This window comes from Pristiophorus japonicus, chromosome 26, assembly GCF_044704955.1.
Source record: "Pristiophorus japonicus isolate sPriJap1 chromosome 26, sPriJap1.hap1, whole genome shotgun sequence".
Lineage (NCBI taxonomy): Eukaryota > Metazoa > Chordata > Chondrichthyes > Pristiophoridae > Pristiophorus > Pristiophorus japonicus.
The window spans coordinates 12,497,124-12,509,431 of NC_092002.1; the positions used below are offsets into that span (position 1 = coordinate 12,497,124).

The 12,308-nt window shown below is 50.4% G+C and overlaps 1 protein-coding gene across 1 annotated transcript; it reads left to right on the forward strand.

The window, feature by feature from the left end:
• Positions 1 to 4,111: 4,111 nt before the first annotated feature.
• On the forward strand, positions 4,112 to 12,090 carry LOC139239081 (synapse differentiation-inducing gene protein 1-like). Its single transcript, XM_070867599.1, has 3 exons — positions 4,112 to 4,567; positions 10,322 to 10,471; positions 11,932 to 12,090. The coding sequence occupies exons 1-3, from the start codon at positions 4,112 to 4,114 to the stop codon at positions 12,088 to 12,090; spliced, it is 765 nt and encodes a 254-aa protein (XP_070723700.1).
• The last annotated feature ends 218 nt before the right edge of the window (positions 12,091 to 12,308 follow it).

The following is a 12,308-nucleotide window of genomic DNA, read 5'->3' on the forward strand; positions in this document are numbered from 1 at the left end:
TGCCTATCCACCGTCAACCCTTTAAGTATCATTTGCCAGTCTATTCTAGCCAATTCACGTCTCATACCATCGAAGTTACCTTTCCTTAAGTTCAGGACCCTAGTCTCTGAATTAACTGCGTCACTCTCCATCTTAATACGTGAGTTCTCAGGTGACTGCACAGTCCAATATGGGACAGTCTGGTTTGCCGCACGCTCCTTCCGCTGCCTGCGCTTGGTTTCTGCACGCTCTCGGCAAAGAGACTCGAGGTGCTCAGCGCCCTCCCGGATGCTCTTCCTCCACTTAGGGCGGTCTTTGGCCGGGGACTCCCAGGTGTCGGTGGGGATGTTGCACTTTATCAGGGAGGCTTTGAGGGTGTCCTTGAAACGTTTCCCCTGCCCACCTGGGAGTGGAAGCAAGTCTTCCTCGCTTGCCGTGTCGGAGTTCCAAGTAGAGCGCTTGCTTTGGGAGTCTTGTGTCGGACATGCGAACAATTTTTATGTCAGTGTAGCATGACTTCCAATCCCTTGTATTCCAGCCCCCTTGAAAAAGAAAGACTTGCATTTATATAGCGCCTTTCACGACCACCAGTCGTCTCAAAGCACTTAACAGCCAATGAAGTACCTTTGGAGTGTAGTCACTGTTGCAATGTGGGAAATGTGGCAACCACATTTTTGCACAGCAAGCTCCCACACACAGCAATGTGATAATGACCAGATAATGTGGTTTTTTTCTTATATTGATTGAGGGAAAAATATTGGCTAGGACAGCAGGGAGAACTCCCCTGCACTTCTTCGAAATAGTGCCCGTGGGATCTTTGACATTCACTTGAGAGAGCAGACGGGGCCTCGGTTTAATATCTCATCCAAAAGACGGTACAGCACTCCCTCAGTACTGCCCCTCTCCCTCAGCACTGGGAGTGGGACTTGAACCCACAACCTTCTGACTCAGAGGTGAGGGTGCTGCCCACTGAGCCACAGCGAACACTTGAAATAAAGGCCAACATTCCATAAGCCCTTTTAATTATTTTTTGTACCTGTCAACTGGTTTTCATAGTCCCCTAACTCTGGACTCCTCCATGTTTCCTAGCTTCTTGCCATTCAGAAAATCTATCTTCCTTAGGTCCAAGGTGGATGGTCTCATGCTTTCCCGCATTGAACTGTAGAATGGTTGCACAATGTTTATGTTACTGGACTAGTAATCCAGAGCTTTGGACGAATGCTCCTGGGACCTGAGTTCAAATCCCACTGCTGACAGCTGGGGAATTTAAATTCCAGATTTATTTAATGAACTGAATTTAAGCAATAAATAAATAAATCCCACCACGGCAGCTGGGGAATTTACATTCAGTTAATTAAATGAATCTGGAACATAAAAAGCTCGTGTTGGCAATGGTGACCATGTAACTACCGGATTGTCGTACAAATCCATGTGGTTCAGTAATGTCTTTGCGGGAAGGAAATCTGCCGCCCTTACCTGGTCTGGCCGCTATGTGACTCCAGACCCACAGCAATGTGGTTGACTCTTCACTGAAATGGCCCAGCGAGATACTCAGTTGTACCAAACCGCTACAAAGAACAGCGGTTTAAGAAGGCGGCTCACCACCACCTTCTCGAGGGCAATTAGGGATGGGCAATAAATGCCGGCCTTGCCAGCAACGCCCATGTCCCAGGAACGAATAATTTTCAAAAAATGAACTCCATCTGCCACAGTTTTGCCCACTCACTCACTCGTCCTTTTGCAACTCTCTGTTCCCAACAACACTGCTTCCTGTGGCACCTAGCTTGATGCCGTCAGCAAACTAGAGAGTCGATGGGGGGGGAGGCGGGGGGAGAGATGGGGATGGAAAGAGTCGGGGGAGGAGAGAGAGTCGGGGGGGAGGGGAGAGTCGGGGGGAGGGGGAGAGAGCCGGTGGGAGAGATTGGGTGGGGGGAGTGTCGGGGGGGGGGAAGAGAGTCTGAGTCAGGGGGCGAGAGAGAGTCTGGAGGGGGGAGAGAGAGAGTCTGGAGGGGGGAGAGAGAGAGTCTGGAGGGGGGAGAGAGAGAGTCTGGAGGGGGGAGAGAGAGAGTCTGGAGAGGGGAGAGAGAGAGAGAGTCTGGGGGGGAGGAAAGAGAGTCGGGGGGGTGGGAAGCGAGTCTGAGTGGGGGAGAATCAGGGGGGAGAAGAGAGTGCGGGGGGGGGAAGAGAATCGGGTGGTGGGGGAGGAGAGTCGAGGGGGGGGAGGAGAGTCGGGGGGGGGATGAGAGAGTCGGGGGGGGGGAAGAGTCGGGGCCTCATGTCCTGCTTCTCGGCATCACGTGGAGGGAATGATTTTGGGGGGGTGCGGGGGCGGAGTTTGACAGAAACCGCAATTGGGGGGGAGGGAACTTGACAGACACACGTCTGTCATAAAAAGTGCAGTACAAATAGTTACAGTGAAATGATAAACACGCAACGTGCAGGATAATGTTTGCAACCTGTTTGTTCGCAGCCTTTTCTGCCCATTGCCTTTTTGAATTAGAGATGGTTCCACATTGGGAATCGCCCAGATTCCTCAGCCCAAAGCTCCCGGCTCAACTTCATCTCAAGTTTTATCTGTTTCATTTTTTTAAAAAAGATCTTTCCTGTCATCTGAGCAGGGTGCATGCTCAACTTTGCCATTAAACCTGGTCTTCCCATCCAAATATGGACATTGCATTGCGGTCAGTGGCATTTTACACGTGTGTTGTACGCAGGTTTGTAGAGCTGTTGCATTGGGAGTGGCTTAGCCAGTCATGTGATGTTCACAAGACTCAATAAAACCCCAGCCAGTTGGGTTTGGGGGATCCACGATGGGGCAGGTGGTTGTGAGCCTGGTGGATGAACCGGTAATGTGTAGTGTGATTGTTAAACCTTTTGCTAATAAACCAACTAGTTCTTAATAGCAATGTGTTGCTATGAATTCTTAAGCAAAGAACCCATGAAGCAAATACATTACAGCCGCATTAGGATTTTATGAATAGTTACTGTCCTATCCTAAACCTTTGGGGACTGTGGCCACATTTGAGAAGCAGGGCTGTGAATTATTCTAGTGACCGGAAATGACTGTTGACGACAAAGTCTGGCAAGAACCTTGAGACCATTGGAACTGCACATGCGCAACAACTTCATGTCGTTGGCAGCAGTCGTTTCCTTTATGTTAACAGCCTCTTATGTGGCACCTTATCGAATGCCTTCTGGAAGTCCATATAAATAACATCCACAGACATTCCCTTATCCACCACGTTGGTCATTTCCTCACAAAGTTCAACTCGGTTCGTTAGACATGATGTACCCTTTACAGATCATGCTGGCTCTCTCTGAAGAGCAGGGGTTGTTCTCCCCGGAGTCCTGGCTAATATTTATCCTGCAACCAACATCACTGAAACATCTGGTCAGTGGTGTTTGTGGGAGCTTGCTGTGTGCAAATTGGCTGCCGCATTTCCCGACATTACAACGGTCACCACGCTTTCAAAAAGTAATTTTTTATTTACTCATTCACAGGACGCAGGCGTCGCTGACAAAGCCGGCATTTATTGCCCGTCCCTAATTGCCCCTCGAGAAGGTGGTGGTGAGCCGCCTTCTTGAACCGCTGCAGTCCGTGTGGTGAAGGTGCTCCCACACTGACTTTGTCATAGGTTTGATACAACGGAGTGTCTCGCTGGGCCATTTCAGGGGGCAGTTAAGAGTCAACCACATTGCTGTGGGTCTGGAGTCACATGTCGGCCAGACCGGGTAAGGGCGGCAGATTTCCTTCCTGAAAGAACATTAGTGAACCAGGTGGGCTTTTACGACAATTCATGGTCACTATTACTGATACTAGCTTTTTATAGTTCAGATTAATTTAATGAACTGAATTTAAATTCCCCAGCTGCCGTGGTGGGATTTGAACTCGGGCCTCTGGATCATTCGTCCAGGCCTCTGGATTACTGGTGCAGTAACATAGCCACTATGGTACAGTTCCCATTACTTCATTGGTTGTAAAGCGTTTTGGGTCGTGCAAGGCGCTATATAAATGCAAGTCTTTTGAAGATTTTAATTATTGCCATTAGCCAAAAAAGAATAAAGCATCATTTTGTTTGACAGACACGATGCAGCACATCTGTTGACGTTGGGTGGAAAGGACGGTGAAGCGATGGAAAATCTGCGTGAGCTTCAGAGCCCACTGTTGGGCAAGCAGACGAGCAGCAGACCGTTTGGTCACGTACATTTTGGCCGAAGCCTGGCCCAGGAGGGCCCGACATCTCCCCAAGGCCGAGCCGGCACCTCGTCGGCGGCGATCTGGAGCCGGCTGGCTCAGGGCAATTTGCCGAGTCGCGCCGACTCCCGGCTGGCCCAGCAGCTCCTGGACACCCGCTCGCTGCGGAGCACCGCGGAGTCCCTGCACAGCCCGGGCCCCGTGCTGTGCGCGGACCCCGGGCTCTGGGCCGGCCTGAGAGGCTGCGCGGAGACCACTTTCACCGAGAGCAAGGCCGCGATACAGGAGGGCGGGAGCTCCGCGGAGCGCGGGGCTCTGGAACCTGACACCAGTCAGGCGAAAGTCCCAACGGTCTCGATCAACGTGGAGGAGTTCCCCTTTCCGGAGACGCAGGTAAATTGGTTGCCGCGGAAATCAAAATGGACGTCAGGCTGCGTAGGCCCGTGCTGCCTCCTGTCCTAATTTGCCAGTTACATTCGGGACTTTCATCGATTCCTTATGGAAAAAAACAGCGTTGGGAATGTGGACGAGACTATTTGGGTTAGACCCAGCAAGCCTATCCCTTTCTGACTGATCTCAAACCCCCTCCCCTCTATCTGCCTTTTCACTATATCGCAAATCCTTGCTTCTCCATAAGTCTAGTCCAACATCCCCCGTGTGAAAGAAAGACTTGCATTTATATAGCACCTTTCACGACCACCAGATGTCTCAAGGTGATTTACAACCAGTGAAGTACTTTAGGAGTGTAGTCACTGTTGTAATGTGGGAAAGGCAGCAGCCAAGTTGCGCACAGCAAGCTCCCACAAACAGCAATGTGATAATGACCAGATCATCTGTTTTTAGTGATGTTGGTTGAGGGATATATATATTGGCCCCAGGACACCGGGGATAACTCCGCTGCTCTTCTTCAAAATAGTGGCATGGGATCTTTTATGTCCACCTGAGTGTGCAGTTTAAGATCTTATCTGAAAGACAGCACCTCCTGCAGTGCAGCACTCCCTCGAGTGTCAGCCTAGATTTTTGTACTTAAGTACCTAGAGTGGGATTTGAACCCACAACCTTCTAATGCCTAGTCAGCTGTGTTACCCACTGAGCCACAGCTGACAACAAGATGTAGGACTGGGTGAGTAAGATGTCGGGCTACGCGAGTTGGAATCTGAGCTGAGCTAATGACCAGATTATGCGATGACATGGCTGAAGCAAGGCTTGAACGCATCACTTTTTGACTTAGCGACAAAAATGCTCCCATTGAGCCTCGGCTGACAGTTACATTAACCTTGTTCACCCAATCCTTGCTTGTGGGATCTTGCCGAATGGAAATCGCGTCCTGAATTTGTCTACATAGCAATAATCGAGGCCCCGTCTGCCCTCACAGGTGGATGTAAAAGATCCCACGGCACTATTTCGAAGAAGAGCAGGGGAGTTCTCCCCGGTGTCCTGGGGCCAATATTTATCCCCCAACTAACATCACTGAAACGGATTATCTGGCCATTATCACATTGCTGTTTGTGGGAGCTTGCTGTGCGCAAATTGGATGCCACATTACAACAGTGACTACACTCCAAAAAATACTTCAATGGCTGTGAAGCACTTTGGGACATCCTGTGGATGTGAAAGGCGCTATATAAATGCAAGTCCTTCATTCTTTTAAAGTAACATTGTGCGTAGGGAACTATGCATGTTTCTAGGATGTGATTTGAGACTGGGTCCCATTACACGGCATTAAATTCCCCTTTATTGACTTATTTCTCCAACTCTGCTCATTTGTGAATCAGTTCCTCATTATTCAGTTCTGTGAAATAATTCACATGATTGAAGCAATTAGGATTTATTTTAATTAGTTCCACAGGGACTAGAGGAACATTAGATTGAAATTTACAGCATCCAACACCAAAATATAATCCTTTAAACACTTTATAAATAGCACGCCAACAGAGAGATAGGAAGTGAGGGGGAGAGAGAGAGAGAAATGGAGAGAGACGGAGGGATGCAGAGAAATGGAGCGTGAGAGAGACAGAGAGGAAGGGGGAGAGATGGAGACACAGAGAGAGAGAAATAGAGAGGTGGGGGGGGGATAGAGACATGGAGAGAGACACAGAGGGAGAGATGGGGAGAGAGAGACAGAGTGAAAGAGACAGAGGGAGGGAAACAGAGAGAAGGGGAGGAAGGGATGGAGAGACAAAGAGAGATACAGAGATAGAGATAGAGATATAGAGAGAGAGACAGAGGAAGGGAGGAGAGCCAGAGAGTGAGAGACAAAGAGAAAGAGAGAGAAGGAGGGAGATATGGAGAGACAGACACAGAGACAGACAGAGATAGGAAAGGAGAGAGGGAGAGAGAGAGGCAGAGAGAGATAGAAGGAGAGATGGCGTGAGAGGCAAAGAAAGGGGGAGAGGAAGGGAGGGAGAGATGGACACAAAGACAGAGAATCAGAGAGAGGGATGGAGAGAGAGAGTGGGACAGAGAGGGCGAGAGAAAGAGTGGGAGGGAGCATTGGAGAGACAGACACAGAGACAGACAGAGATAGGAAAGGAGAGAGGGAGAGAGAGAGGCAGAGAGAGATAGAGAGAGACAGAGATAAATGGAGAGGAAGGGAGAGAGATAGGGAGAGCGAGAGAGAGAGCCTTTCTTACATAGGAAGGATTTTACAGGATGCAATCTGTGGGTTGGTAGTGAGTCACACACTAGAAAAAGGATCAATTAGATTATTAATAGCCCCAGCACCCTCTGTGCAAAGTGTAAATCAGCTGAATGTGCACCACTGCCCCCTGCTGGAAATGGCAGGCACTTGCGTACATCAGGTTACACCAACCCCCCAGCTAACTCACACATCTGCAGGCAGCTCCTGGGACCTCACTATAACCTTGGGTCAATCACTACTTGAAGCTTCCAGTGGGACATTTGATTGAAGCCCCAGTATTACAGTCTATGTAATCTCAGCAGTGGCTCATTGGGTAGCACATTTGCCTATGGAACAGATTTCCGAGTGGAGCGCTTGCTTTGGGAGTCTTGTGTCAGGCATGCGAACAATGTGGCCCGCCCAACAGAGCTGGTCGAGTGTGGTCAGTGCTTCGATGCTGGGGATGTTGGCCTGATCGGGGGCGCTAACGTTGGTGCGTCTGTCCTCCCAGGGGATTTCCAGGATCTTGTGGAGACATCGTTGGTGGTATTTCTCCAGCGATTTGAGGTGTCTACTGTACATGGTCCACATCTCTGAGCCATACAGGAGGGAGGGTATTACTACAGCCCGATAGACCATGAACTTTCCCATCTGTGACAGAGACTGTAATTCCCGTATTGGACTGTTCAGTCACCTAAGAACTCACTTTTAGAGTGGAAGCAAGTCTTCCTCAATTTCGGGGGACTGCCAATGATGATAGGTCAGAAGGTTGTGGGTTCAAGTCCCACTCCAGGGACTTGAGCACAAAATCTAGGTTTGACACCCAAATGCAGTGCTGAGGGAGTGCCGCACTGTCGGAGGTACCATCTTTGAGACGAGACCCTAAACTGAGGTCCTTGTCTGTCCTCTCGGATGGATGTAAAAGATCCCATGGAACCATTTGAAGAGCAGGGGAGGTGTCCTGGGCCAATATTTATCCCTCAATCAACACCACTAAAAAAAACCCAGATTATCTAATCATTATCACATTGCTGTGTGCAAATTTGCAGCCACATTTCCTGCATTACAACAGTGACTGCACTTCAAAAGAAATGGCTGTAAAGCAGACCTTTTCTTTACCTGATTGCCTTCACTGACTTCACTGTCAGTCAACGGCCTGTCCCCACCCACCCCTGTAGAGTAGGCAGAGAGAAACGGTTCCCATTGGCGGAAGGGTCGAGAACCAGAGGACACAGATTTAAGGCGATTGGCAGAAGATTCAAGGGTGACATGAGGGAAATGTTTTTTTTAACGCAGCGAGTGGTTAGGATCTGGAATGCGCTGCCTGAAAGGGGCAGACTCAATCGCGGCTTTCAAAAGGGAATAGACACTAGACTTACATACTGCAGAGAGAGAGAGGGAGGGAGACATGGAGACAGAGAGAGGGGGAGGGAGAGGTGGAGACAGAGAGAGAGAGAGAGAGAGAGGTGGAGACAGACAGAGAGGGAGGGAGGGAGAGATGGACAGAGAGGAAGAGATGGAGACAGAGAGAGAGAGAGAGAGGGAGGGAGACATGGAGACAGAGAGAGGGAGGGAGACATGGAGACAGAGAGAGGGAGGGAGACATGGAGACAGAGAGAGGGAGGGAGACATGGAGACAGAGAGAGGGAGGGAGACATGGAGACAGAGAGAGGGAGGGAGACATGGAGACAGACAGAGAGAGAGAGAGAGAGGGAAGGAGACATGGAGACAGAGACAGAGAGAGAGAGAGAGAGAGGGAGGGAGAGATGGAGACAGAGAGAGAGATGGAGACAGAGAGAGAGGGAGGGTGACATGGAGACAGAGAGAGAGAGAGAGGGAGGGAGAGGTGGAGACAGAGAGAGAGAGAGGGAGGGAGAGAGCGATGGAGAGAGAGGCAGAGAGAAAGAGAGAGACAGAGATAAATAGGGAGGGAGAGAGATAGAGATGGAGAGGAGAGAGAGCCTTCTTAGACAGGAAGGATTATAGACACCACATGAAGAAAAAAAACTGTGCATGGCTCCGGGGAAAGGGCGGTGGGGGAGTGGGACTGGCTGAGGGGCTCTTGCAGAGAGCCGGCACGGGCTCGACGGGCCGAATGAAGATTTACGAGGAGGTTGCCGGGACTGGAGTATTTTAGCTATGAGGAATGATTGGACAGGCTGGGGTTGTTTTCTTTGGAACAGAGGAGGCTGAGGGGAGACCTTATTGAGGTGTATAAAATTATGAGGGACCTGGAAGGACCTATTTCCCTTAGCAATGAGGTCAACAACCATGGGGCATAGATTTAAAGTAATTGGTAGGAGGTTTAGAGGGGATTTGAGGAGAAATTTCTTCACCCAGAGGGCGGTGGGGGTCTGGAACTCACTGCCTGAAAGGGTGGTAGAGGCAGAAACCCTCACCACATTTAAAAGTACTTGAAGTGCCGTAACCCACAGGGCTACGGAGCGAGAGCTGGAAAGTGGGATTAGGCTGGGTGGCTCTTTGCCGGCTGGTGCGGACACGATGGGCCGAAATGGCCTCCTTCCGTGCTGTAAGTTTCTGATTCCATGCCAGTTATTTTTAGAACTAATTTAAAAAAAAAAGCGTTCAAAGAAAATGTAAACGCCCCTGTGACTTTTCTCCTGGGTGTCTTTGAGATTAGACGTTAATTCCTGGAGACTGCGGAACAACCCTGGAGCATTGGGTACCCCTCCATCTATCAGATGAGATGTTAAACCTGTCGATGTAAGCGGGGGGAGATTGACAGGGTAGATGCAGGGAGAATGTTTCCCCCCGGGCTGGAGAGTCTAGAACCAGGGGTCACAGTCTCAGGATAAGGGGTCGGCCATTTAAGACTGAGATGAGGAAGAATTTCTTCACTTAGAAGATTGTGAATCTTTGGAAGCCTCCGCCCCAGAGGATGTGAATGCTGAATCGTTGAGTATATTCAAGGCTGAGATCAATCTATTTTTTGGGGGCTGAAATTACCCCCTTTTCTTAAGACCTGTTACCACCGCAAATCGGTGGCCACGTGCAGAGTGCAATGGCCGCTGACTTTTGGTGGAAAGGCCACTGGTAAACCAACTAGTTCTTAATAGCAAGGTGTTGCTATGAATTCTTCAGCAAATAACCCATGAAGCAAATACATTACATCACCTCTGCAACCATCCCTTCCCAATTATCTTCTTAGAAACGTAGAAAATAGGTGCAGGAGTAGGCCATTCGGCCCTTCGAGCCTGCACCACCATTCAGTAAGATCACGGCTGATCATGAAACTTCAATACCCCATTCCTGCTTTCTCTGCATACCCCTTGATCCCTTTAGCCATAAGGGCCACATCTAACTCCCTTCATGGCTTGGCATCCATTTTGGTCTAACTGGGCTCCCGTCAGGCATGTTTTTTCTACGTTAATGGCGTTGTAGAAATGTAGTCTGGGCTGGGCTGGAGCACAGATCCCAGAGGTGAAAGGTCAGTGCCTGAGTCACTTTCCCTGATCTGGTATTTTACCCCGAGAGTACTCACGGTGTCAACCTTGCTGTGTTCGCAGACGGATTACTACAGCGAAGGCGACAGCGATAGTGACAGTGATGGCACCTTCTCCCTCATCATCCCCCAGGATTACCTGGGACTTGCCGTCTTCTCCATGCTCTGCTGCTTCTGGCCCATGGGAATTGCTGCGTTTTACTTGTCACAGAAGGTAAGACGCCATCTTCCACACATTCCTGCTGTTGATTAAACTTGGGCTTTGTGCCCTGGAGTTCAGAAGGTTGAGGCGATCCAATCGAGGTGTTTAATATGATTAAGGGATTCAATAGGGGCGATACAGAGAAACTATTTCCTCTGTTTAGGGGACTCCAGAACAAGGGGGCACAAACTTAAACTTAGAGCTAAACCGATAAAACAGGCAGCACCTTTGCACACAAAGTGAAGAGGAAATCTGGAACTCTCTCCCTCAAACGTTTGTGGATCCTGAGCGGGGTTCAATTGGAGCTTTCAAGGCTGGGATCGGTAGATTTTTTTTTTAATCAGATATTGGTTTCAAAGGATATGGAGCGATGGAGTTGGGGTCCAGAACCACACTGAATCGAACTGAATGACAGAACTGGCTCGAGGGGCTGAATGGCCGCCTCCACAAGAAATAGGAGCAGGAGTAGGCCATATGGCCCCTTGAGCCTGCTCCGTCATTTAATACGATCATGGCTGATCCGATCATGGACTCAGGTCCTCTTCCCTGCCCGCTCCCCATAACCCCTTATCGGTTAAGATTTCTTATGCTCCGATGTTCCCAGCCAGTTGCCACAGTCGAAGTAGAGTTGTGTTTAGTACTCTATGGGCAGGGTTGCGTAGCAGCCATTAAACGTGTTGTAACCTCCTCTGGCCCGACAACCCGCCGAGATCTCTGCCTCTTATGCAACCCAGATTTCCTTCGCCCCACCATTGCTGGCCGTGCCTTCAGCTGCCTGGGCCCGAAGCTCTGGAATTCCCTTCCTAAACCTCTCTGCCTCTCTCTCCTCCATTAAGACGCTCCTTAAAAGTGATCCAAGTGCTCCTTTTTCTTATTCGTTCCTGGGGTGTGGCCTTTGCTGGCAAGGCCGGCATTTATTGCCCATCCGTAATCGCCCCTTGAGAAGGTGGTGGTGAGCAGGCCTTCTTGAACCGTTGCAGTCCGTGTGGTGAAGGTGCTCCCACAGTGCTGTTAGGGAGGGAGTTCCAGGATTGTGACCCAGCGACGATGAAGGAACGGCCGATATATTTCCCAGTCGGGATGGTGTGTGACTGGGAGGGGAACGTGGAGGTGGTGGTGTTCCCATGCGCCTGCTGCCCTGGTCCTTCTGTGCGGTAGAGGTCGCGGGTTTGGGAGGTGCTGCCGAAGAAGCCTTGGCGAGTTGCCGCAGTGCATCTTGTAGACGGTGCACACTGCAGCCACGGTGCGCCGGTGGTGGAGGGAGTGAGTGTTGAAGGTGTAGGATGGGGTGCCGATGTCTGATAACGCTGTTGTGAAGCACCTTGGGATGTTTTTAAACTATTACAGGCGCTATATAAATACAGGTTGGAATATCAGTTTTAAATATTCTGGTTAGAAGAATTAACGCTGGCTACTTCTCGTGTTCTATTCTCCGGTGCGACAATGAAACCTTCCCATCTTGTGCCCTCCAGACCAGCAGGGCCACGGCCAAAGGGGATTACCGTCGGGCCAGCTCGGCTTCCAGGCAGGCTCTGTGTACGGCGGTCTGCTCCATCGCCCTGGGAGTCTGCACATATGTCGGCGGCGTGGTGGCTCTCGCGGTCTACATGTCGAAGAATGGCCGCGCGTAGCGTCAAGTCCCGAGCGGCCGCCAACCTGCGCGTCACGGTCAAGAGGAGAAGCTCGGCGGACTTTAGCCTGGCTCCTGCAGCGTTGAGATACCGGGGTTCCATGCAGAGGGGGCGGGGGGGGGGGGGAGCGAAACCCTTCAATCGTCCGACCGAAGCTGACCCGACACCCTTGCCCGACGGGATCTGAAGCTGGTGGCAAGCTGCTCGTTGTGGAACTT